The sequence below is a fragment of the Equus przewalskii genome, chromosome 6, assembly GCF_037783145.1.
Source record: "Equus przewalskii isolate Varuska chromosome 6, EquPr2, whole genome shotgun sequence".
Taxonomy (NCBI): domain Eukaryota; kingdom Metazoa; phylum Chordata; class Mammalia; order Perissodactyla; family Equidae; genus Equus; species Equus przewalskii.
Window position 1 is genome coordinate 72,686,459 of NC_091836.1, and position 27,828 is coordinate 72,714,286.

A 27,828-nucleotide genomic window follows, 5' to 3' on the forward strand; every position below is an offset into this window, starting at 1 on the left:
TCCTTTCTCATTTCCTCTTGGCAAGGCAGTAAGCCCTCTTCTAGGTTCATATAGCACTTTGTGTGTATCTATTGCAGCTCCATTAAACTTTATTATAATTATGTGTTTACAGGCTTCTGTCCTCCAACAGATGGAGGAGACCATATATGGTTCATTTTAATATCTCTTGTCCAGAGCACAAATTCTTGCACTAGGAAACACTAAAGAAAATATCAGAGGTTAATGAATTCAGGGAAGAATCAAGACAGTTCTTCACCCATTAGTCTGAGGATGTTCATTTACTTGTCATACTCTTGATAATGTGCGTAGGTCAAGCCTCGGAATAAGGGCAATCTGGACATAAAATATGACTGGCAATGTTTTCCCTCAGATTTTGTGGCTGTTCCTTGGTTTCATCAGCCCTGCCTCATTAGCACTCTGAGCATGGGGCCCCTGATGGGTTTGGATTTCACACTGTAGATGATGGGATTGAGCACAGGGGGCACCATCAGGTACACATAGGCAACAAGAGCATGAACAATGGGGGACAGGTGTCTCCCAAAACGGTGGATCATGGACACTCCTATGACTGGGATGTAGAAAACCAGAACAGCTGAGATGTGAGAAACACAAGTGTTGAGGGCCCGCACACGCTCCCTGGGAGAGGCCAGACCCATCACTGTATGAAGAATAAGGATATAAGACAGGACAACAAGCAAGGAGTCTATACCCACTGTGGACAGAACTATGTACAGCCCATAAATAATGTTGACAGTAATGTCAGCACAGGCCCGTTTCATGACATCTACATGGAAACAGAATGAGTGGGACAAGAGGATCTTGCCAGGGCAAAAGTTCAGCCGCTTTAGTAAGAAGGGCAGTGGGAAGAGGGACACAGTGGCTCGAGCCACAATAGCTAACCCAATCCTGATAATGACATTATTTGTGAGGACAGCTGCATAGTGCAGGGGGGTGGAGATGGCCACAAAGCGATCAAATGACATGGCCAGGAGCACTGAGGACTCCACCACAGAGAAGGAGTGGAGGAAGAACATCTGGACCAGGCAGGCATTGAAGCCGATGAGCCGATAGTCAAACCAGAGCACAGCCAGGGTGGTGGGCAGTGTGGACAAGGTGAGGCCCACATCGGTGAGAGCCAGTATGGACAGGAAGCAGTACATGGGCTGGTGCAGGCTGGGACTCCTCCTTACAGCCAGGAGGATCAGGCCATTTCCAGTGAGAGCTGCAGTGTACATGGCAGAGAAGGGCATGGAGATGCAGCCATGAATGGCCTCCAGGCCTGGAATGCCAATCATCAGGAAAGCAGATGGCTGGAAGAAAGAGGTGTTGATACAGGTCTGAGAAGGGAGCATCCTTGGAGGAAAGACGAGGTGTCCAGAAAGATGTGACCTCTTCAATCTGGGCAGAAAAATAGGAAGATGAGACAAAAGTATTGGAAAAAACACCAACTCTGATGTTAGTTGACTTCAGTTCGCACACAATAGCAAATATGAAATGTGAAAGAGATCTAAAAACATACTCCATCTAAAAGCAAACTGGAGAATATTTATAATTCATACCTATTTACTGTGAAATATCATTTGATAGGGTGAAACACTGATTTCTTGGCATACTGAAGAAAATAAGGTTTTGTTTCAAAAAATTTGAGATGATTCTACAGAGGGTAATCAAAAATCTCTATTTTAAACAAGAAGCAGTGGTCTCATGGAGATAAATTGCAAACATTCTGTATAAGCCTGAAGTGCTGACAGCATGGGCTTATTTCTCTTTCTTGGATTCACCTTTAAATCCCCCCAAACCAAACAAACAAGTAAATAAGCAAACAAAAAGCACTCAAAAGGTAGGTTAATAAAAGAACCTAAGGGAAACTGCCACCCAAATATCTTTTAGCAGCTATTTTAAAACCCAGCAAAAATAGGTCTTTGAGACAAAAGGAGTTTTAGCATGAATCCTGGGGCCTACAGTTATGCCATACTGAGCCAATGGGATCAACTCACTCTGAAAGTAAGGATGACCTATTCTTTTCCTTTTCTTTTGGAATGAGGGTGACATGCACTTTGCCTCCAGAGCAGAGGAGTTTGCATATTTTGGTGGTAGATTTTGAAAGAAAGCATAGTGAAGTAAAGTTGCTGACAGGGTCGGCTGCGTCATCCTCCATGCCTTCTCTCTCAGACACTGTTTCTGAGCAAATATCAAGTCTCGGTGCAAGTCACCCCAGTCAAAGACGAGCAACGGAGAAGTTCCAACATAGAATTTGTGCAGGTATGTTTTGTAAAAATGAAAAGGTATAAAACAAGTTAAATAGATGTAAAAATGCTCTTTGAGATAATGAATTATTCAGGAAAGAGAAGAAAATTCTTTATGAAAATTTCCTAAGGAAAGAAATTAAAGAAATCATGAACCAAATTAAAACTTTTGATATTAGAGTATAAAAATGAGTACAATAAAAAAGAAAATGAAAATCAAAATGGAAACTGAAGAAAATAACATGAGGAAAATTATAAAAGATACTTTGAAATAGAAAATATTCCTATTACGAAAAGGCATACTACTTAAAACACTCAGATATAGAGAATAGAATTACAAATAATAAAACAAAATTAAATTAAAACAATGATAAAAGTAATTAGAGATAATACAATAGACATGCCAGATAAATAGTGGAATTCAAAACGTAGGTATTCTTGAATAGGAATAAAATAAAAATGCAAAATAGAAAAATATTTACGTGTACCATAAAATATTTTTCTGAAAGATGAAATAAACACTAAATCTTTATATAAAAGTGCTTGTAATGTAATGTACCAGAAAATAAATACTAACAAATAAGCAAATCTAGATGTATCTAGGTATAGTTGTTATATTGAAACAATAAACAAAAATTCTATAAGCACTCTGATAGAAGCAGCAAATCTCAAAATGGAAAAATATCAGACTTTATCCCAGAAATCTCTTAAGACCAGTAGACCACAAAAAAAGGATCAATGTGTACAGAGAGTGTGGATAAATTGATGTAATCATGTATTCCTAATACATCTAGAATGTTGTTCGGGTGGAAAAGGAAAAAATACGTCAAAGTCAATGTTTTAATTGTTATTTGTAATATGGACTATTATTGTAGGATAAATCATTTAAGTAGTTATTTTAATGCCTTTGGAACTCAAATTTTAAAAAATAAAAGATACATATCTAAAATCAAATGAGTAAATCAAAATGCTGTAATCATAAAGTTGAGTTGGGAATATCAGAATAAGCTTAAGAAATATTTCTCTTTTAAATAATATGTATTTCTCAGCTTTATTCACAGAAAGTGACTACAAACAAGAACAACTCAATAGCAAGGAACACACTTAATGCTTAGATGTGGTCTCTAAATACCCTATTGTCCCGAAAGGAGCCAGATAGCCTTTGACAAATGGCTGATTTCAAGCATTGGGCTGGAAATATACCAAACGAGCTTCGATATCTTTTAATACTAGAAAACAAGGAACCAATCAAAGAAAATTAGGATCATTTAAAAAAGACGAAGCAGTCAACTTAAGAGGCTCCCATTTGCCAACTATGGGCCAATTGATTATCAAAGGGAATAATTACTGCCATAGGCTGAAATATATTAAATATGTGTGTGTGTAAGGATGATGTCAGCAAGATTAAGTAGTCAGTATTCTGAAAACTGCAAATAACCTGCTTTTTTTCTACAAATTGTTGCCTGATGTAAAGAAAAAAATTGATGAAGGAAGGTTTGTCTCTACAGAAGCATCCCAGCTACTAAGAAATAATAGAATTAGAGTACCACTTTTTTGCAAACCCAATGAAATAATGCCAAAAAATCAAGTGCTGAGAGTATCACAAAAATGACAGACATTTATATATTTTACGAAAATAATAAGCCTGACTCATATCTGACCACCAATTTAGAGAGAATATAGGGGACAACAGGCAAGCAGACATGTTAAAGGACACCAAAAGGTGCGTGAGAAGGATCCAAATTTAAAAAAACCCTCAAAACCTTGACAGGACAAAATTCTAACTTCTTCCACAAATAAATTACAAGAAAATAAAAAAGGAGGAAGGAAAAACTATAGATTAAGAGAGACTTGACTATATCAACCAAATGCAATGTCTGAACCACGTTAGGATATTGTTTCGAGCAAATCAAATATAAAAAGTGAGCAAACTAACAATCAAAAATACTTTTCTAGAGTAATTGGGGAAGTATGAATACTGGCTGAAATCTTGATGATGATGTTTTATTTTGGTGTGATTATAACATTATGGCTATGTTTTACTGTCTGAAAATATTCTTTAAATAAGAATGACACAATGACTTAGAATGACTTCTATATAATTGAAGGAGTGGGGGACACATGGTGGGGATTGTGTGGAGCTAAGCTGAAAGAGTGGCTATGAGCTGATGTTCAAGGTAGCTGGATATGGTCATATAGAGATTGATTTTATCCTGTCTCTAATTTTGAGTATTTTTGAATTTTCTCATAATAAAATACTAGCAAATCAATAGTTTTTCTCTATAGCAATTAACAACATTTAATGGGAAGAGTTTTCTAGTTAAACATGGTGAATTGCATACAAACATCTCCATTCTGCAAAATCTCAAATGATACTAAAAAATTAAAAAAAAATTTATCATAGTGACAGAAGAATAGGATGGGATATAAGGCATATCAACAATATTATGGGTGATGGCTAAAAATAAGAAAAGTGATAAGAAACTGGTAGAAATAGAGTTCCTATGGAGAGGAGGTTATGCTACTGATTCACTTGAAAAGGATTAAGGAGTTAGAGTAGATAAAGGCAAGAGTGAGGAGTGGGATTGAAGACAGGATGATTTTATAAAGAGTAGTTGTAAGATTCTCTTTCTTGTAACTTCCAATCTTATAGAAGACAGATCACTTTCTGGAAAATTTCTACTAGCAAGGTTCTGGACTCAGAGATGCCAGACAGAAATGAAAGAGGAATAATATTGAAAACAAGGGGATTGAGGAAAGGTTAGGCTGTCTGGCCCTCTTTTCCCCACTTGGTTCACAGAGTCCTGGAAATCAGGTTTATTCTGCACCATCAGATGGCTCCATGGGGTCCTCCCAGCAAATGAGTGTGACAAGGCATGTCTGTGGAGAAATGCCAGTCCAGACAAGGACAAGGATGGATGAAATACTGAGCTAGTGCTCAGATGACCTTTGAATGCCATATGGACATTGACACATCCTCTCATCTACTCCCTCTCAAGACTAGGAGGAACATACCTTCCTGGAGGTGTGGTCTGGGATTCCAATTTGCCTCTGAGCTGTAAACTCCCTGAACCTCAGGAAGGCAGCATCCTTCAGGCCCTCTTTTACAAGAAACGGATAGGGCCACTATCTCTCATTGTCCAAGACTGATTATTTCTCCTTCTTCTGCATTATTTTTTTTTCCAGAGCCTTCCCACTGATATCTCCATGTGAGGCTGAGGTGCTGGCAGTCATCCACCTGGGAAATGAAGAAGGGGGTGTGTTGGGGCTCCAGGTTAGTCACCCTGGCCATTGTCCCAGGTTGCTCTGCCATTCCACATCCTGCAGGATGTCTTTGTGGAAGAGGGATTGGGTTTTATCCCACTGCACGGGGATGCCTTGGCAGCAGTGCCTATCTTCAGGGAAGGCCAAGCCTGGACCACAGAGGAATCACTCCACTCAGGTCCCTGGGGAATGGAAAAGATGAGATTACTTTGGAATCAGAGGAAGTGTTTGAAGGGACTAAAGAATAAGGGGCAAAGGGAGACAGGATCATAGATTCTGCAAAACCCCACTGTGTTTTATTATCTTCAAAGACTATCAGCTTCAAGACCCCATCTGCATTTGAACTCCTTCCAGGACAACATTCCTGGTGAGGCCCCAGGAGCAGTCCTCCAGGAGTTCCCACTCCTTGCAGAGGGCGACATGAACTACAAAGCCTTTTATAGTCACTCCCACTTTTCTCTCCTCATACCCTTTTTAATCCCTGGCAATCCGTAACGTATTCTATATCTCTATAATTTTGTCAATTCAAGGATGTTATATAGATGAAATTATGCTGTATAGTATCTTTGGGATTGTGGGTTTTTGTTTCCCCACTCAGCGTAATTCTCTGGAGATTTATCCAGCTTATTCTGTGTATCAATAGTTCATTCCTTTTTAAATGCTAAGCAATATTGTAGGGCCTGGCTCTACCACAGTGTGTTTAACCACTCACCTGTTGAAGAACACCTGTGCTGTTTCCAGGTTTTGGCTACTAAAAATAAAGCTACTATAAACATTTGTATGCAACTTTTTGGTGATCATAACTCTTCTTTTATCTGGGATAAATGCCCAGGAGTGCAAATGCTCGGCCATATGTTAGTTTCATGTCTAGTATTTTTAGAAACTGCCAAAATATTTTCCAGAATGGCTTCGCTATACTATTTTACATTTCAACCAGCAATGTATGAGTGATTCAGTTTCCCCACATCCATGCCAGCATTTGATGTTTTCACCTTTAAAAAAAAAATTAGCCATTCTGATAGATGTGTAGTGATATCTCACTGTGGTTTTAATTTTCGTTTCCTACTGGCTAATAACTTTGAACATCTTTTCATGTGTTTACCATCTGTTTATCTTTTTCCATGAAATGTCTCTTTACGGCTTTTGCTTAATTCTAATTAGATTTTTTTTTCCAGTTGAATTTTGAGAGTTTTTAATATATTCTAGATACCAGGCCTTTGCTGGATATAGAAATTGCAAATATATTCTCTCAGTTTGTAGGTTGTCTTTTCATCCTCTTAACTGAGTCTTTGAATCAGCAGCAGTTTTAATTTTAATGAAGTCTAATTTATTGATTTATTAGTCATGCTTTTGGTGTCAAGACTAAGAACATTTTGCCCTAGATCCTGAGGATTTTCTCCTATGTTTTCCTAAAAGTTTTATAGATTCATACTTATGTTAATTTTTTTTGCATTTAGGTCAGTGGTGAATTTTGGGTTAATTTTTGTATGTACTGAGGTATAACTAACAAATAAAATGCAAACTGATGCATAGCCACTATGGAAAACAGTATGGAGATTTATCAAAAAGTCAAAAATAGAAATACCATATGATCCAGCCATCTGCCTACTGGATATTTATCCAAATAACATGAAATCAACGATTCAAAAAGATTTATGCTCCCCTATGTTCGTTACAGCATTATTCACAGTAGCCAAGAGGTGGAAGCAAACCAAGTACCCTTCAGCAGATGAATGGATAAAGAAGATGTGGTACACACACACACACACACACACACACACACACATACACACTAGAATACTACTCAGCCATATAAAAGATGGACTCGTACTATTTGCAACAACATGGATAGACCTTGAGGGTATTAAGCTAAGCAAAATAAGTCAGACAGAGAAAGACAAATACTGTATGATTTCACTCATATATGGAAGATAAACAAACACATGGATAAGGAGAACAGACTAGTGGTTAGCAAAGGGGAAGGGGGTGGGGGAAGAGCAAAAGGGACAGAGGGGTGCATACGTATGGCGATGGATAAAAACTAGACTATTGGTGGTGAACATGATATCGTCTGTATAGAAACTGAAATATAATAATATACACCTGAAATTTGCACAATGTTATAAGCCAATATGACCTCAATATAACAAAAATAAAATTATAATATATTTAGTGTACAATGTGATGATCTGTGTTTACGTTGTGAAAAGACTCCCACCATCATTGAATTAATTAACACATCCATCACCTCGCATATTTACTTTCTTTTTTTGGCTGAGAACATATAGGTTCTACTAGCAGCAAATTTGAATTATACAATACAGTGTTATTAGCTACAGTCACTATCTTATACTTCAATCCTCAGAACTTGAGTTATTTCAAAACTCAATTGGAAGTTGGTATTCTTTTACCAACTACTCCCTCTTTCTCCATTCCTCAGCCTCTGGCAACCACCATTCTACACTCTGGTTCTATAGTTTGACTTTTTTTTCCTCCTTGATTCACGTGTAAGTGATACCACGCAGTATTTGTCTTCCTCTGTCTGGCATATTTCACTTAGCATAATGCCCTCCAGTTTGTTGCAAATGGAAGGATGTCCTTCTTTTTTAAAGCTGAAAATATTTCATTTATTATATACAATAGGTATATATCACATTTTCTTTAGCCATTCATCCATCAACAGTCACTTAAGTTGTTTCCTATCTCAGTTATTGTGAATGATGCTTCAATGAATAGGGGAGTACGGATATCTCCTTGAGATAATGATTTTTGTTTCCTTTGGATAAATACTCAGACAGAAGTGGGATTTCTGAATCATATGGTAGTTCTATTTTTACTTTCTTGACTAACTTCCACACTGTTTTGCATAGTGACTACACCAATTTACATGCCTACCAACAGTGCACAGGTGTTCCCTTTTCTCCACATCTTTGCCAAGACTTGTTGTCTCTTGTCTTTTGGATAATATCTGACACCGACTATAATATCTATTGTTGTTTATTTTTGTATTCCCCTTACCTTCTACAGTGTCTGCAATGATTCTTGAATGTTTACCATTGAATGATATCAAAGAAATGGACGTTAGGCATGAATTTTGGCATCAGCTGGAGAACTCGTGGTGATCATCATTGGAAAGAATCTCAAATATGTGATGCTGGTAATCTCTGGTCATAAATATGTATTGAGATTAAATCTTTTCTTCCAATAATAAAAAAAGCTTGGGGAAATCTCTATGGCAAGAAACAAACAAACTTACATTCTGTCCTTCATTCTTGTCAATCCAGGCTGGGATAAATGTTGTGCTGCTCAGAGATGGGGGCTAAATGAAATTACTGGCAGATCGGTGCTGTCTTAGTTACGGGGCAACCTCAGACTCTTTGACTCTCAAGGGAAATTGGGTACCTAAACTCGTGCCCTTCAGTGACCAGGCCAATATAAACATGGCTGGGAAAAGGGCAGTCTTTTTATGGTCCTCAGTCCCTGGAGATTCTTTTTTGCTGGGAAAGATATTCTCACTCCAGTGAACACTTGCCTGAGATCCAGAAGCATCTCTCACAGGGGTTGCCTGGGACCACCTCTATGAGTTAGCTCAGCTCCTCAGCACCCAGAGGGCTTCCTTCTGGAAGCCCTTTCATATAAATGGGAACCAGAAGGCAAAAGCTTTCTCAGGACCCTTATCCACGTGATCAAGGAGTAAATAACGGCTATAACCTTCCTTTAGTTTGCTACCTTCTAGAATGCAATTTCATTTTCCCGGGACAACATTGAAAACTATGGCCTTTCTGTTGGTCTTTCTCCTATAGTGCATAAGATCAGTCATTTCAATCCCATCTGAATCCCATTTAAATCTCACTTCCCCCATCCACCACGCTCCTTTACTTTTGCCCATCCTCCAACCTTAGTCCAGAACAGGCGTAAGAGAGAAAGAGAGAGAGAGAGAGAAAAAGCCCAGTTCTTAAACTTTAAGTTCCCAGGCTAATGTGACTAGAAGAGTGTTTAAAAAAAATTTGTGTGGCTTACTTGCCACATTTCTAGCCCCTCAATATCCCTGTGAAGCAGGGGTTATTACTTGCACCCTTCATGGTAAAAATAATGCGCAATTATTGAGTTCATACTATGTGCTAACTACTGTGCTAAATGTTGTACATGGATTATTGCACATAATTCTCACAAAAACACTGAGGGGTAGATACTGTTGTCATCTCTAATAAACAGATTTTTAGATGAACCATAATTGGCAGAATCAGAGGGTAGGAGATCAAGTTGATAAATACGATGTTTGGCCAAATAGCAGGTGTGGCCTCAGGGAAGGGGGCTGGCTTTCTTAGGTGAGTCAGAAAGCACTTCCCAAGGAGTTCCTGGAGGGTTTCAGCCTTGCAGGCCTTTTGGAATTTTTTGTGGCTTCTTAATATTCAGATCACATAATATTTAGAATGGTGATGGGATTTAGAGATTATCTAACTTAATCATCATGTTTTACAGAGTAGTTCAAAGAGTTTATGTGAATTAGTCAATATTACCCATCTAGTGGCAGAATAGGAACTATAGCTCAGAGCTCACAAATTCTATCCCAGGGTTCTTTCCTCCTCTCGATATGGGGGATTAAATCCTCTTTGGGCTACTTTTAAAAAACTTTCATAATATATTTTCTTTACAAATACAATCTTTACAAAATACAATTGTTTCAACATGTTCTTGATATTAAATTGATAATGAGATATTTTACATTATTTCTTTGATGATTATTTATTGTGGTAAAACATACATAACATAAAATTTACCATTTTAACAATTTTTTAAGTGTACAATTCAATAGGATTAAGTACATTCATGCTGTACAACCTTCACCACTATCCATTTCTAGAACATTTTTGTCATTCCAAACTGAAACTCTATATCCTTTGAGTACTAACTCCTCATCCTCCCCTCCCTTTAGCCCCTGGTAACCATTATTCTTCTTTCTGTCTCTACGAATTTGCCTATTTTAGGTACCTTATCTTATTTCACTTAGCGCAATGTTCTCAGGGTCCGTTCATGTTTTAGAAGGTATCAGAATTTCATTCCTTTTTATGGCTAAATAATATTTCATTCTATGTATATACCATATTTTGTTTATCCATTCATCTGTTGATAAACATTTGGGTTGTTTTCACCTTTTTGGCTATTGTGAATAGTGCTGCTATGAATATTGGTATACAAGTCTTTGGATAACTTTTAAAAAATAAAAATCTTAGGGGAGAGAGAAAGATAGGGAAGACAGCAATAGAATATGAATAAGTTGAGCTGTGGTAGAATACAGTAAGGGACCTGGGAGCAAGACAGGCTTTATTAAATTGTCAATCTGGCCATGCTGTTAGGCTTACGGAAGCAGGCAGGAGGGCATGATTTGAGGTACAGTGATGGTCAGGCAGAGAGAAGAGGATGGAGGTTGTGGAGAGAGACATAAAGGGGTTCAACATCATAAATTGAGGCCCCGACCTCATTGTTTGGAGTGAGGCCCAATAACTGAATCTCCACTTTTACAGAGCATGGGCATCCTTTTGTTTCTTTAGGGAAGTAACCCCTTACTTCCATTCTGCTCTCTCTCAGCGCTGGTCCATCTGTACTGACTAGCTGCATGACTGTGGAGACCACTTCACTGCCTCTCAGCAGGGAACCACGATTGGACCCTCACGGATACATATGCCAGGAGGGCCCTTTGCCAGGAGATAGGTTAAGTGTCTGAGGTTCCCGCTTCCTAAGAAAGAGCGCACAAGTTGGAGTCTCCTCCATGGTTTATTCACTCATGTCCCCCACCCAAGATTTGTTCAGTGAAGCTACTGAGGGGACACATAGGCCCAAGGATAGTCAGATTTCAGCTTCTTATCAGACTCATTCAACAACACAATGGGAATAGCTCACCTTGAGAAAGATGCATTCAGATTCCTGCACTGCTGGGAAAGAAAACTAGGGAAACTGTCACATCTCCAAATCTGAGATGTGGATTCTGTACATTTAGAAGTAATAAGCATAACATTTCGCAAAATTTAAAATAAAATTTTATTATACCTTATACTTATGTCAAAACTCAGACATTCAAAATGTTTGACAGATACAGATTACACTAAAATAAAGGGAGAGGTGATTGAGAAGATGTAGGAGATAAATAGACAAAAATATTCTCCCTTAATCTGGAAAGAAGCAGGCTGTAGAACATGAAAGGTGGCTGAATAACAAGAAGAGTAATCTGGGTTTGTTGCCCACAGCAAGGGCAGGGTTATCTCTCAACACAAATGCAGTCATTCATCTTACAAGGCACACAGCAGAGGGAAAACAGTGGATTTACACAGGCTGAGGAAATAAATGGCAGATGTTAAACAAGAAGCAATATAACATGGACTATAAGTAACTGTATTTGGTTATCAAATTTAATTTGCAATCTTGGCACAGCACTCACAAAAGTGTGACTTAGTTATCTTGTTTCATTTCTGATAAAAATAGCACCTACCACGTAAAATTGTGAAGATCAGGTAAAACCTATAGAGCACTCATCACAGAGCCTGAAACATTGTAAGTACTTGGCATAGCTTCATCGGCATTATTATTTAGGGCTTAAATTCCCAGATAATGTGTAGTAAACCAGCAGCGAGCTCTGTGACAAGCCCTGATTTATGTAAATTATCAGTTTCATTTTCTCCATTTTAAAAGTTGTACTTGTCAACTAAACAAGACCTCCATAACAAAAAATTTAGAAATTAGGAACAAAAATAAGTCACTAATGATTTGAGCACATTTCCTTCAAGGCATAGATTGTTTTTCCAGTTAGTTTTAATCATGTGTCCTTATTGCTTTTCTTAACATTATATGCATGTTTCATTTCATAGCAGTCTTTAAAGGTGTACATAGTATTCCTTTAATATGGATTATTCCCCATAATATTCCATTCAGTGAATGGACCATACTTGAGTTTACTATTCCTTACTTTTATAGATCCTACCCTAGGATTTCTAATATGTGATTACTCTAAATAATGGTGTAACTAATATATTTTATGAAAAACCTGTGTTCTTCATTTAGGGATATTTTGTTAGGCTAAATTTACAAAAGTGAGGTTACAGCATTAAGGCATATAACTTTTTAGAAGTTCTTGCTACATATTCCTAATTACACCATCAGCTGTGACACTTAAGCATATACGTTTCAACACAATCTCCTTTTTCATTGTGAATTTTCATTAATAAAAACTGCTAACTTGATAGGTAAAACTGATGCTTAATTATTGTTTTAATGTATGTTTCTTGGATTACTATTTAGACAAAATAATTTTTCTCTCATTTCAAAGCCAATTTGTATTTTTTGTCACTCTTCTTTATGTTTGTTTATTACTTATTGGGGCACTGCTGGATTTTCTAATTTAAATTTTTTATTTAATAAAGTTATCAGTAAAATTTTAACCTATGGAAGGGAATCATGTAGCTTCTCAAATTTCACCCTGAGCAGAGGCAGAATTTGGAGGCCAAACCGGATGAAAGCATCGATATGCTTATAGATAACTGGAATTAAGCTAGCATTAAGAAATCACTATATGAAGCCATTAAAGATAAGGGAAAGTGGAGAGGTAAGGGTTACCTGCCTCCCACAGTCTGAAGGTCCTTGTCACAGCTCATCTTGAACATTGCTAGCACCCGAGTTCTGATCTGTTTGGTCTTGGCCCCATAGATGATGGGATTGATCACAGGAGGCAGCAGTAGATAGACATCACCCATGAGAACATGCACAATGGGATCAAGGCTGTTTCCAAAACGGTGCACCACTGAGAGACCAATGAGAGGCACATAGAAGGCCAGTACTACACCGATGTGTGACACACAGGTTCCAAAGGCCTTGGCCCGCTCTGACTTGGAAGGCAATTGTAGAACTGTTCGTATTATCAGAAAATAGGACAAGGAGATGAACAGGACATCCACACCCATGACCAGCAGAATGGCAGTAAGACCATAGACCACATTGGGCAACGTGTCTGCATAGGCCAACTTCATCACATCCTGGTGCACACAATAGGAGTGTGAGAGCACATTGGAGTGGCAGAAGACCAGCCGCTTGATGAGCAGAGGCAGTGGGATAAAGAAGAGGGATCCACGGACCACAGCCACCATACCAATCTGCACTGTTACTGTATTGTTGAGCACTGCAGCATGGCGCAATGGATGGCAGATGGCTATATAACGGTCAAAGGCCATGGCCAGTAGGATGGTGGACTCAGTGGCTGAGAGAGCATGAATAAAGAACATCTGGGCAATGCAGGCATCAAAGGTAATCTCCCGGGAGTCAAACCAGAAGAGAGCGAGGATCTTAGGCATGGTGGATGTAGACAAGGCCAGGTCAATGGCTGCCAGCATGCAGAGAAAGAGGTACATGGGAGCGTGCAGGCTGCGCTCTGTTCTTACAATGAAGACCACGATGCAGTTTCCAAATACTGCCACAGCATACATTGAAAGCAGGGGAAAGCCAATCCAGAAATGGGCTTCTTCTAGTCCTGGGATACCAATAAGCACAAAGGTAGAGTGTGTGAAGTTGCAGGAATTCATAGCTGGCACTGAGAAGGGAGCGCTGGAGAGGGTGAGGTCACACTGGCAGCCTGTTACCCTGCTAGGACACGGAGCACAATCAGAGAGGCCAGCCCTGGAAACCTGGGAACTGAATGCATCTAAGCTCTCCCTCCCCGGCTCTCTCTTCCCACTCTCTAAAGCCATTTAGGCTCTCTTATAAGCTCTGAAGCCCTCTTCCAAAGGGAAAACTGACAGCTCAAATCCATTTATCAATTACTACTCTCAAGATCTATTTAAATTTTTTAAAGAAGACTGGGGAGAACAATGCTTATCCCAAAGTGTATCCTTCCCAAGTTCCCTCAGACTTCTTCTCCGGGCCCATACCTTTATCGTCTGGACACTGGGTGGTCCTTTTCTCAGAGAGGTGTTAAGAGATATTGGGAACCCTTTCCCGATAGGGCTGCATCCTCCTTCCTCACTTCCCCTCTCCTTTTCTTCAATTTATTCTTTCATTCCATAAGCATTTACTCATATGACCTACCATATACAAGGCTATTTTCTAGATGATACAGAGATGAAAGATATATCTTTTGCCCTTTAGACACCCTGCCTTGGGTGGAAGATAGACAAGTAACCAAATCATTAGAATTTTGGGATAAGTGTTAGCATAAGGTGTGCATTTAACACTTGGGAGGGGGAGAAGTACAATCAGAAGAACCTGCCTGAAAAAGATGAGCCTTCTGTTCAATCTTGAAACAAGAGTGGCAATTAAACAGAGAAGGGAATAAAGGATATACCAAGCCAGTGAGGATAGGGAGGTCTTTTTTTTTGCAAATTTTCAGGATTCCAAGTCCAGGTCTCCAGGTCTAAGGTCAGCGAGAGAGAAAAGAAACACAACATTAATTTTTTAAAAAATGAAAAGAAAAAAATACGCCAAGAAATAAAGGCAAAAGTCGATATCTTAAGGAATAAAAGGAAACTCCTCTGGAGTCATCAAATGAAAGGCAGTAACTCCCTCCAATGAATTCTCTGGAGAGGAAGGTGCTGGCATGGCGTGTGGCCTCCAACAGATCCTAGCTGCCTGTCCTGGTCCCTGTGAAGACTCTTCTCTCTGCCCCTGGCTGATGGGCTCCTGCACACCTGAAAGCTGCCTCCAAGGTCACTCTCATTGTCCCAAGGAGAACTTGGGTTGAGTCGTGATATTCCTAGATCTTTGTCTTTCCTGGAACCTTTGCCAACGTCATTCATATTATGGGAGACATTTCCTTTTTGAAACCCCAGTGTTGTTCTGCCCCAACCCTCCCCCGTCCAAACACCTGAGCTCTGACCTGATCAAACACTTTCCATACCAGGCTCTCTGGGTGTCCTGGTCTTTAGAGCTAATTGTCTCTAAAGAGCCAAGGGCTTGCCTTTAAGAAGAGCCTCCGAATCTCTGGAATAAACTCTGCAGGTGTCTTCATCATCGGTATTCAGGTTAACCTGTCCATCTCCCCAGGATTCATCTTCACTCCTAACCAGGATCCTTACTGCCACTGAGAGATGCTCTTTCATTTGGTCACAGTGGAGAGGGTTTAGAGACCAACAGTCTTAAAATATAATTTGATAAAATTGGAACTAAAAGATTTGACTTTGATTATCCCCAACATAGATAAGCAAGGAAGAACAGATCCAGGACTCAAAGGTCACAAAATCCACACCTCTAACCACTATTTGCTCTTCTCTATCCTCAGAACTTGTGCCAAGCCATAACACCAGCCCTCCTTGACAAATATCAGATCCCAGATTTGGCTACTTGCTGATGTCAGAGGATGAAAAGCCCTGTTCAGAGGCAGATAATTACATCCTTCAGTGAGATAAAAGACAGCTTATATCTTGTATACATCCAACCATCTATGTATCTGTCATAGATAACTTGGGGAGGGAGATTCATAAATCCAAACAAATCAGGCTGAAAAGCATGAGATAATGCTAAGGAACCTTCCTTGGAGAGAGGCCATATCACTGGACCTCTGTGTCTAAGACAAATGGGGAGCAGGTGAAGAACAGAGCAGCATAAAGAGGTAGCAGGGAAGCAGAGTAATTTAAGTGTCCTTTCTTAAGGCCGCTTGCCTCTGCTCCTGCATGCAGCACTGACAGATATGAGGGACTCTGTTGGCCTCAAAGTCGGGTACTCTCCTGACTCCTCTCTCTGCAGGGCATCTTTTCTGCCTTGCTGGTCATAGTCTAAGACTTTGGGCCATCGTCTTGTCTCCCCAGTTACCTGTCCTACAAGACCTCACGACTCCCTCCCATATTGTCTGGCCTTCTGCCTAAAGTGACCCCTGGCTAGACCCAATTTCAACTTCTCTTTGGGTCTGAACGTGGCTGTTGCATTCGTTCTTACTTGCCTTTCTGGATAGTCAGCTAATGCTCCAGGGCATTTCTTCTCGGCCCATGAAAGTGTGAGTGGGACACAACTGCCTCCTCTTGCCCTGCCATGAGGAGTTTGTGGGGGTGTCCAAGGCCCCTTAGGAAGGCAGGAGTTTGGGCTGCCCAACCTCAGGTGAGGGTGCCCTCAATTGAAAACAGTGCAGTCCTATTGAGAGAGCAGCTGGAGCTGGCTCGCCCTTTCAGGCACAGATCTATTTATAATGCTGCGTAGGGGCCCATGGGAACAGGCTGTGGGAGCACAGGCTGAGGCCCCAGAGGCGTGGCAGACAGGAGACAATATTTTCAAGTCCACTTGAGTGTCACCCCCACAAGTTCCCCACTGTTTCTGTCCGTGGGGGTGAGGGGCAATCACAAAGTGCCCACCGCCTTTGTCATCACTCCACTCTTACACATGTAGGGTTCTCAGCAGCCTATCTCCACTCTTCCAAGTAACTTAATCTCCCAGTTAGCTACATTGGTTAGTGGTTTTCCTCATTAGCCACTTTGTTAGACACAGCAGCCAACGTGGGTATGTAGTCATGTCCTTGGGCTCGAGGAGTTTGCAGCCTTTTTAAAAACTAATATGGGTACACAAAAATGTTGTCCCATACTTCAAAATAAGGGCGTCTGCTTCTTCAGCTTTGTTTTTCTCAGCTTTCTTTCAGTTAATGAAACAGACCTTGAAGTAAGGAAGCTACTCTTTATTGCACCTGTGTTACAGGTGAAGAATAGAGGAGATAAAGGTTTTTTTGCCTTAGGTTACATGGTTAATTAGTGATAATATTGGTTGGAGAACCAGGAATTCTGACTCCTTATTCATTCACATTCACCAAATATTCATCAAGAGTCTACAATATAACAAGAAAAATAGACCAAAAATAAAACAATCCCCACCCTCATAGAGTCTACATTCTAGTGAAGGGAACAGACAATAAATGGAGTTAATATGAAAAAACTAAATAGGGTGTTAAGTTGCCCTAAGGAGAAAAAATAAATCGAGGAAGGGAAGAGATAAATATCAAGGGGGCAGTTGAAATTTTAAGTGAAGTTGCCAGGGAATGCCTCACACAATGGAGACATTTGGAGAGAAGCCTGAGAGAGTGCGAAATATATCCATGGAGATGTCTGAGGAAGACCATTCCAAGAAGAATGAACAGAAACTACAAAATTCCTGAGAAAGGAGTGTGTCTGGTGGTTTAGAACAACAAGGAGGCCAGCATGTCTGAGCAGAGAGAACAAGGGAGAGAGCGCTAGAGAGATGGAATCAGAGAGATAATGGGAACTGGATCCTATAGGGCCTCAGAGGACTTTCAACACATTTAAGGATTTACACTTGGACTCTGAGTTCAAGTAGCTACAACAGTGGCCATGTGTCCTAAAAGCTCTGGCTTTTAGGAAAGTCTCAAATTCATTGTGAGCTTGTTCACCTTCATCGGAGATGACATTTACTCGGCAAACCTCCCATTCCCAAAGTGTCCAAATAACACACTTCTAGGATGGAATCTTACAACTTTCCAGGATTGTTGGACAGAAGGGTTATACTCACGTTAGTGTGTGGGAGGAATGGTGGGGGAGGAACATCTGTAGAAGTAGTGTGAACTTCCTGGCTGTTTGGTTCTTGAGATGAAAGTTCCTTCTTCTCTTTCACATTTTTAGTGGTCTAAGTACCCCAACCTTCTTCTCTAACTCAAGTCGCTCTTTTTCTCTCCTCCCTTCCCCCATACCCCGTCTTATATAGTGTGCGGAAACAAACAAACGTCCAGTCTGTAGGTCCACATCATCTGAACTTTTTCACTTGTTTCCAACAATGAGTAAAAAGCAGTCTCTAATCTTGTGAACTGGGCACAGTCTGTTGTGGGAACAGTTGCAGTAGAGTCTGAAAAGGGATGTCATGAGAAAGAAGCACAAGGTGCTGCAGTAGCACCTGGAAAGGACCCCAGACAGACTTGAGAAGTCAGGAAAAGTTCTCTGAAGGAAAGTCACTTCTAAGTCAGGCAAAGGGAGAGGGTGAGGAGGGTGCTGTAGGTGGAGGTAACAGCTTGTCAAAGGCTTGAAAGTGAGATACAGCCACCGGGGTTAGGAAACGCAAGTCGTTTGTTACGCCTGAAGCATTGTATAGAGTGGAAGCAAGGAGGCCTGAGGGGTAAATAGAACCAGGTCATTCTGAAATTTTATTATCTTTTACTATGTGGCAGACCTTGTTTTAGGGTCTGGGAACCAAAAATGAAACAGTCCTTTTTCTCAAGTGGGGGAGTCCTTTTTCTTGTAATGGGGGAAACTAGAAAAGAAATAAAAGATATGCTGTACATGGGGGGGTGGTGAAAGTGCTAGAAATTAAAATCAAGGTAGGTAAGGAAGAGTGTGAATATAGACAGAAATTGAGGGAGAGATGTTGTTTCTATTTTTTTTTTAGCAATGTCAAGGGCCTTGTAATAAGATGAGACTTAAGCAGAGACCTGTACGAAGTGAGGCAGTAAATAATGTGGGTATCTGGGGGAATACCATTCGAAGTAGGGAGAACAGCAAGTGCAATGTGTGATGTTGGAGTAAGCTCAGTGAGTTTAGGGAAATATTTAGAGACTGGTGTGGATACGGTAGAGTGAATAGTAGGAGGTGAAGTTGAAATGATGGAGGGGAGTTATCATGTAGATCCTTATAAGGTATTATGACTATAAATTTTCCGTGGGTAAGACAAGAAGCCACTAGAACACACTGAATAGAGGGAGTGACATGATCTGTCTTGTGTATTAAAATAATCACTCTAACTACTGTGGGCAAATAGACTGTCAAGCAAAAGTGAATGAAAGAAGATCCACGAGGAGACTATTATATTTAAAGTCTAAGATGTTGATGGCTTGAATCATGGTGGTGGCAGTAGAGGTGGTGGAAAGTAGTTGGATCCAGATATAAATATCTGGAAGAGTCATCAGCATTTGCTGGTAGATTGGATGTAGAATAGGAGAGACAGTCAGGTTCTATCTCAGATTTGGAAAGGCAGAGTTTCTGAGTCATGGAAGACTGGTTGAGCACGTGTTTTCCTTGGTGCAAATATTAGGATATGTTTTTGGCTTGATGAATCTAAGGTGATTGTTAGCCATTCAACTGGAGATACTGATACATAGGCAGTTGGATATGAGTCTGGACTATAAGTATTAATTTGGTATTTGTCAGCATATAGGTGGTATTTAAAGCCATGATGCTAGATGAAATGACAAAAATGGGAATATAAAAGTAAAAAACAAGTCTGCAAAGTCCTGGGACATTCTAACATACAAAGATCAGGGAGATGAAGACTAACAATAATCGAGACTGAAAACATTATTGTCAAACATGTTGAGGGTTTTGACGTCATCCTTATTTTTAAATAGCCAGTATTGTAATCACTAAATAAATGTCCTATAGATAAGAATGACTGCTTCTTCTTTCTTGATGGATCTGATACCAGTTTTAGGGCCCACCTTTACTGAGTAATATCAATGTGTCATTGAAATATGTGCTTTAAAAATCTGAGAATTAGTAGATATACCCAGGTTGGAAAAAATAATTAACTTGCTAGATTAAGCCATTACATGAAATATTTGTCACAAATTTAAAATTTCTAATTAAATGACACAAATTGTAATTCACTTGCAATCCATAGTCTATTTTCAGTTTTCGCTTGGGTAGAAAGTTGATGGAGGGTAGAGAAAAATTCTGGAATATACTTAGTTGGGAAAGAACATCAGGTAGAAATACATTTGTTAGGGTTGAAAATTTTGTTTTGGGCTTTTCCAATGTAATTTGGCTGAGAATTTCTAGAGGACAGAGTTGTGTTTTTTGTTTGTTTGACTTCTTCATGTCACATGGACTGATAAATACGTATATGCACCAAATGTGTGTGTGTGTATATATATATATAAATATTATATGCAACAGTATAGCATTAAAGTTAAGAATGGGGAGAACCCTGGAGTCAGTTTGCATGGATGTGAAAATGGCTCTGTCACTTACTAGCTGTTTAAGCAACGTACTTAACATTTTTGTGTTTCAATTTTTTCATTGATAATAGGAGTAACTACCTTACAATGTTATTATGGATATAAAATCTGTTAATATCTATATAAAATGTTTAGAACGACTGGTTAAAGGAAATAATAAATGCTAGTTAAAATTATTGTTACAGTTAGAAAATGCTACTTATTTTTCTTGAAGGAGTGACTTTTTCATAATGTGTCTTTCTAACTGCTGTGAAGTAAGCAGAGAAAGGCTCTTGGCAGGATAAACAACAGTTTAGAACCAACAGTGATGGGGAAGAGAAATTCTAGCCTTAGAGTTTTAGGCTGTTCCTTGTACCCATTTTTACAACTTTGTCTCCTCTTTTGTAAAATAAAGGGATCAGTTTAGCTGATATTCTAAATATATTCCAGCTTTAGTTTTAAATTTTGCATACTCAGCTTTGTTTTTTAATTGATAACAATGACCTGACATAGATTCTAGATTCATAGCCTAGAATTCTATGATTCTATGTGTTTTGGGAACGGAGAATTTTTATCACAGCTCTACGTATCTGTTTTGTCTTCACACTGTAGATGATGGGGTTCATTACAGGAGGGATCAGCAGATAGGTGTTAGCAATCATAGTATGTACATAGGCTGGGGCCTGTTTCTCAAATCTGTGAACAAAGGACAGACTGATCAATGGAATATAAAAAATAGCAACAGCCCCAATATGGGAGATACATGTGCTGAAGGCTTTCTTCTTCTCTTCTGGGGATGCAATGCTGAGAACAGTCTTAATGATCAAAACATAAGAAAGGAGGATGAGGATTGAGTCCACACCAACAGTAGAGATCATGGCATTCAAACCAACTGCGTTGTTGATCCTGGTGTCTGTGCATGAGAGTTTCATCACATCAGGGTGGAAGCAGTAGGAGTGGTGGAGTATGTGGCTGTGGCAGAAAGACAGTCTTTTAAGAAGTGCTACCATTGGTGTCAGCATTAGTGTCCCCCTAATAACAATTGCCACTCCAATTTGAGCTATTCTGGAGTCAGTTAAAATGGTGGCATACCTGAGGGGATTAGAGATTGCCACAAAACGATCAAAAGCCATGGCCAATAGCACTGAAGATTCCATGACAGTGAAGAGTTTAATAAAGAACATCTGTGACAAGCAGGCGTTAAAGCCGATCTCCCTGGCGTTGAACCAGAGTATACCCAACACGGTGACCAGAGTGGATATGGACAGGCCAAGGTCAGTGGTAGACAGCATGGAGAGGAAATAATACACGGGTTCGTGGAGGCTGGGCTGAGTGACAATGGCAAAGAGAATCAGGCTGTTTCCTGAGAGGGCAGTTACGTAGAGACAGCAGAAGGGAATGGAGATCCAGATATGAAAGACTTCCAGTCCAGGAACACCAGTCAGCAGAAAAATGATGGAAGAGGGTGTGGTATTCTGGAAGTTGGACATGCCGGATTGAAAATACAGAACGCCAAGATGAAACTCTGGAACAACAAATAAACCCTATATATATATTTTTTATTAATCCAATTACAGATAATTTTATTCCACCAAAAGCTAGCCAAAGAAGAATATCTATATATTACGTAAATATGAATGGCTTATTTAAATTGATAAAAGCGTTGTCAGATTTCAGTTGCTGTAGTAGATACTTTTTTTTTTCCTTGTATTTCCCTCAGCCCACGGTTTATCTTCCCTGGGGCCCTTTGCTGGCAGCTGTGTTTATACTATGTGATCTTTCCTCCCACTCCTCTAAGCCAGAGATGAGTGGACTAAGAAAAGACACCTTACGCCGATCATAGTCCATTCTCTTTGGAATGTTTAAATTGTGATATGGAGGTAGCAGTCTAGTTTTTCTGTATAGTAGGCATTGGAGAAAAATAGATTGGGGCTATGGAGCAGCATTACATTGGCCATAAGTATAGAAATCAGAGAAGTTTACAGACATTTTGGGAAGCCAGAAAGTAAGGGGAAAGGGATACTTATAATCCAAAATAACACATATGAAGTAATAATAAATGGCTTAGGTACTAGTGCAATCACATGCGTTTGCCTACAGTGTCTAACCTTTAAAATGACACTTGCAATGCAATATCAGGCATTGCATTTGGGAGAGACGGAAAGTTGGAACACAGACCTATCACCTACAGGGCTCTGCCTCAACTTGGTATAACGTGCTGCCATGTTCAATTGTGTTTCTTTATTCAATATGCCTGAAGACTAGTTGTTCTGCAGAACAGATTTCCTCCACTCTCCTTTTTGTTAAGACACACTTCTCCGGAGATACCTAATAGAATGTTACTGTTTTGCTTTGGAGGGAAATATATAAATTTATTGCTAACATCTTATTTTTTTTTCATTGAGTAGAGAATTACAGACTAGGCAGATGTGTTTGTATGTGTCGAAAGGGGGAGTCTGGGAAAAAAGAAAGATTAGAGCTGTGTCTAGAGATGGCTGGATCAATGAGAAGCAGCCAATTTTAAGGTTACTGTTTCTCAGGGGAGCCTGTTTATTTAGACTGTACAAGTTCACTCAGATAAAGTGCCACCTCAAGAATTCCTAGATAATTCTCTTAGTTTTAAAAATTGGGAAATTTTTAATTGAATTTAATGGAAAATCAGAGAAAAAAGAAGTGTTAAGTCATGTGAATTCACCAAATAAGCACACTATAACTTTAGACTCTCAAGTTTAGAGTAATGAGAATGTCCTTGGAAAACCAATGAAATTACTCTCAGAAAGGGATTATCAAACGCATAATGGATGTAAGAGCTAACAGAAATGGAACATTCATTAAGGAAGGGAACATATTTCTTTGGACACTGCTTCCAATGACTGTTTATTGAGTATCATGAATTCAACCGATGTTGTAATACAGAAATGAAGTGGATACAGTCTTGCAAGACTGGCATGTGTGTCACAATTAATTGTGAAATTATGAAAGGTTAACAAGTTCTATTAACACTTTTCATACATAGGTTGATTTCTGAAAAACATTTTTAGTACTATACTTAGTTTAAAAAAATACATATTCATCAGAAGGACAAGCTAAAAATGTATTTATTAAATGAATGATACGATAATTTAAAATTGTAGGTGAATCTCTTATTTTACATCAAGTCTTAGACCTGTAAATGACCGGTTATTTACGATTAATTTGGGACTCAGTTTTTTAAGTTAACAGAATCCTGGGGTTACTGGGGGAGGCAGTGTAATTATGAAAGAGGGGAACACTTCAATTCTATGTACAAAAGGTTTGAGGTATTTGGAGAGGTTTCCTAGGAAAGGCAGTGCTTGAAAGATTTCTACGTTTTGTGTGAGTCAAGATGAAGTATGCCAAGGCTTTTAAGACAGCATATGTGAAAGCGTTGAGCCAGAATGAACTTGTAATATCTCTTCCTTTGCTCCTGTCTTACACTCTCAGAGACATTTACTGAGTATCTACTTTGTGTAAAGTGCTGTGTTAGAAGCTAAGTCATAGCACAGACAAACCCCTCTAAAGAGTTTACAATCAAGTGAGGGAGAAAGAAAAGTAGTATAAATAACTTCAATATCTAGGGTACAATGACAAGTGATACAAATTGTTATGGGAGTTCATATGGCCTCCATATAGGTTGATTAATTCTGGCTATCATGATTTTCACAATGATTATCATGATGCAATGACTGAGTTGTAATTTTTGCCTTTGAGTCTAGGAAATTTTATGTGTGCTTTTTTTTAAAAAATAAATTGCTATATGAACAGTTTCTCTTTCATCCTGACTTCTTCATATCTCCCCTTACATTAATTCAAATGATTTATCCATTGCTCATTTTCATTCTTATTGTAAGTTTTTTTTTTTCCTTCCTTTTCTTGCTGAGACACCAGAAGAAAAACATGCAGTATAGGTTGAACTGATCTGTGCTGAGCCTGGCAGGATGGAACTCCCTCCAATTCCTTCCTTTCCATCACTCTACAACTATATCTTCCTGAACCCTCTTCTCATCCATGCTGGGCTCAGACACAGAGAATTCCTTAATCCTTTCATAGCTATTATTCCACCTAAGCTCTTTACCATCCATCATAAACACTTAGTTCATTTCAATATCAAACATACTTGGAGCTCACTGTGTATTGCATTAGCACCAAGAATATGAAGCAAGTAAAATAACTTGGTTTGGTGCCTGAGAAAACCAGAGAGGTTGTCAGGAGCTGAAAATGTCCTCTTTATAAGCCTGAATACCTTATCTTTAACAAGAGCTTAGTCATTCTTATGAAAATGAAAAATGAAACATTACCAATTTTGAATACCTACTACATGCCAGGCACTGTATTAGGCACAGCACCTACCAGAGGAGTCAGAGACAAAGAAATATTGCTAGTTGTGGAGTGGATGATATGTTTCTCAGAGATAAGACATAAATAGTGTACAGTGACAGATTCTGAGTGTGTGTATAGATGAATATGTCTGTGTGCATGTCAAGAGGGATTAGTTCCAAGAAATCTTAACAGAGTAGATTAATTATGACTGCATGAAGTTTTGTTGGGTGGATGCGAGTTCTCAAGGATGAAAAGCATGAAAGGATTATTCTTGACATAGATAACATGAGTTGAGGCTGAATGAAATAGATAACACAAGACAGTTTGTTGGACAACTACAAGAAAATTGACATATTGGAGCCTTAAATGTGAAGCTAGGGAAATCAGTGCGAGCCAGGACATAAAAGTCTTGAATTCCATGGAAACCATAAGAAACTTAGATTTTAGTTACAGAGCATCAAGAGCCAGGCATTTCCAAATATTTTTATGAATAAGTAAACAAATTATTCTCCATCTCTTCTAATTTAACTTCAACAGAATTCTTTTCTTCTTTAGTATCTTATTTAATGCCATTGGCTCCCTTTCTGCATTCTACAATACCCAAGTTTTACCCCAACCCATTTATGAAATCTTCCCACACTTTTATATGGATATTTTCAACACATTCAGCCAAGATATATTGAACATTTGTCATAATTGGCCACTGTGCTTAGTTAGTGAAGGAAATGAGACATAAACCTTGTTTTCCTCTCATATCTCCATATCTTTTATAATAACAAAAAAGTGTTCTTTGAAGAACAGTCTGCTTTTATTTACTATTCCTTTACCTTCAGTAACAATCTGGATTCTTTCTCTAACGACTCAGAAAATTCTCCAACTGTTGTCACCAATGACTTTCTAAATACTAAGTCCAGTTTACCTTCAGTTATTTTCCTCTCCCTCATCTCACATTTGTGTAATGTTGACCTCCTCCTCTTTGAAACTTAGTCTCACTAGCTCCAACGATAGTTATTCTGTGGGGTTTGTTCCCCCTGTTTATCAAACAGTGCCTTTGTTCTCTGTCTCCTAATTGTGATGTTCTTTAGGAGTGTGTTTTTCTTCCAAGAAGCACCCCTTATTTTCTTGTGCTCCATGTCCTCTCTTTGGGATGTCTTCGTTATTCCCATGACTTTAAATAGCACTTATGTCCAGACAACTCACAAATCTGAAATCTAATTATGGCCTCTCCTGAGTTATATATTTCAAACCTTGACAGAATCTCTAAAGCTGTGATAAGGTTTCTGACTTAAACTTGAAGGCAGTAATGAATCATGGAACTGGAGTGAGGAGATCAAACTGGCAATTTAGAAAAATAACTGGCAGTAGTTTGGAGAAGAAATCAAAGTTCTCTGCTTAGTGTCAGTGAATAAAAGGTGACAAACTATTTTATGTACTCTGAAGGACATCTCCACCCATAGTCTCTCAGACACCTCAATCTCAATATAAGCGAAACAGAACTCATCCCTTCCCCTATTCTGAAACTGGCTCTCTCTGCTGTGCTTCATTTATCAGTAAATGACATCAAAGTCTAGCAAATCATCTAATTAGAATGACCTCCACCACGCACACACATATTCACACGCTCGTCTCCTTCTCTCATCTTCTATATACAAATACTCTTTAATTTACATTGATTCTACATCTGAAGTGTCAAAATCTGGAGCCTCAGGAGGTCTATATATGAAGGCTAATTAATAGCAGTCTGGTTGGTAGTGGGTACTTGAAACTGTATTTCATCTCATTTTCTTTAATTGAAAAAACATAGCTCTTCATATCAAAGAATAAAGGAGGGCTAACAAATATCACTAGGGAGAGGCACTAAAATTCCCCCAAGCTACTGTTTTATACTGCCATCAGCCTTGAATCTGTTCAGTCCATCCTCTCCAATCCATATACAACCTTCATTTTCCCTTGTGAGAAATAAGCTATAGTCTCTCAACAATATTCCTGTCCACTTAGTTCACAGTGAGGCTCCTCTTCATTGTATATCATAAGCTGTAGCTTGTGGCTATGTCTTTAGCAGCCAAAATAGACCATATGGCACCGTTAATACTGTCCAACCCATTGCCAACAGCATGGCTAAAGTGTGTGACTGATTTGGGTTCAGATCCTTGCTCAAACACTAACTAGTTTTGAAAACCTGTACAGCGATAATAATGAAAAAATATTACTCATAGCAATAACTGCCATCTATTGGAACTTGGTCCTTGAATGTTACTATGTTGAACACTTTATAAACATTCTATTTTTAATTCTTAATATAACACCATGTGGGAAGTATTACTAAATGCACTTTAAATTCACTTTTTTGTTAAAGAAACTGAGTATGAGAGAGGTTATCAAACATATTCAGGATCACACACTAGTGCATGTCAGACCTGGGATTCTAAACCCAATTCTTTTTAATTCCAATGCTCATGCTCTCAAAAAACGCTGTTTTGCCTATAAGTAATGTAAGCTTTCTTTGATCCAGTTTCCTCATCTATAAGGTGGCATATGCACTGTGCCTAATACAGTACCTGGCAAGCAGTAAGTGTTCAAAATTGGTATTTTTTCATTTTTGGTAAGAATCATTAGCATTAGAAGTGAAGTTTTCAGCCCCTGGCAGTCTCTTTGGTTTTCTCAAGCACCAAACCACTAACCATGGTTTGTCTAGATTCACAACTGATTAAGCCATTTGACCAACAAACAACAGGCTATGCAATCCACACCAGGCAGAGCCAAGTGCCTATTCTCTACACATTTCCTGAGAATAAATAATTCTACAAATTCTACCATCCACTTCAGCCTACCACCCCACTATCTAATCTAATTCTGCACAATGTGAGAAAATTCTTCCCTGTGGATAAGAAACCTTGGCTCATCTAGAGTCAAGTGTTTTCATTAAACAAAACAAATTTACTTACCATACAGCAGTCTGTCTATCCCTCTCAGACTGACTCAGAAGGCAGAGGAGGCTTTAGATTCCAGGGGAGGGCTAAGTTTATGAGGAGACTTATTCCAAGTCTGGTTGGAGACAGTCACAGAGCTGAGAGGCCAGTTCCTGGT

General features: G+C 39.0%; 3 protein-coding genes and 1 long non-coding RNA gene across 4 annotated transcripts; 1 reads left to right on the plus strand and 3 right to left on the minus strand.

The window, feature by feature from the left end:
• Positions 1-395: 395 nt before the first annotated feature.
• On the minus strand, positions 396-1,352 carry LOC103553195 (olfactory receptor 51I2-like). Its single transcript, XM_008523664.2, has one exon. It carries the CDS (start codon positions 1,350-1,352, stop codon positions 396-398), a length of 957 nt encoding a protein of 318 aa, XP_008521886.2.
• A 3,166-nt stretch (positions 1,353-4,518) lies between these two features.
• Positions 4,519-27,711, minus strand: LOC103553829 (olfactory receptor 51E2). The gene is made up of 3 exons (XM_008524560.2): positions 27,687-27,711; positions 13,119-14,135; positions 4,519-5,692 (listed from the first exon to the last, which is right to left on the minus strand). The coding sequence occupies exons 2-3, from the start codon at positions 14,075-14,077 to the stop codon at positions 5,644-5,646; spliced, it is 1,008 nt and encodes a 335-aa protein (XP_008522782.2). The 5' UTR covers positions 14,078-14,135; positions 27,687-27,711; the 3' UTR covers positions 4,519-5,643.
• On the plus strand, positions 5,422-12,940 carry LOC139083967 (uncharacterized). Its single transcript, XR_011541168.1, has 2 exons — positions 5,422-5,520; positions 8,538-12,940. It is a non-coding gene; the product is annotated as an uncharacterized lncRNA (long non-coding RNA).
• On the minus strand, positions 20,914-21,893 carry LOC103553837 (olfactory receptor 51F2-like). The gene has a single exon (XM_008524569.2). The coding sequence runs from the start codon at positions 21,891-21,893 to the stop codon at positions 20,949-20,951; it is 945 nt and encodes a 314-aa protein (XP_008522791.1). The 3' UTR covers positions 20,914-20,948.
• Positions 27,712-27,828: the final 117 nt, after the last annotated feature.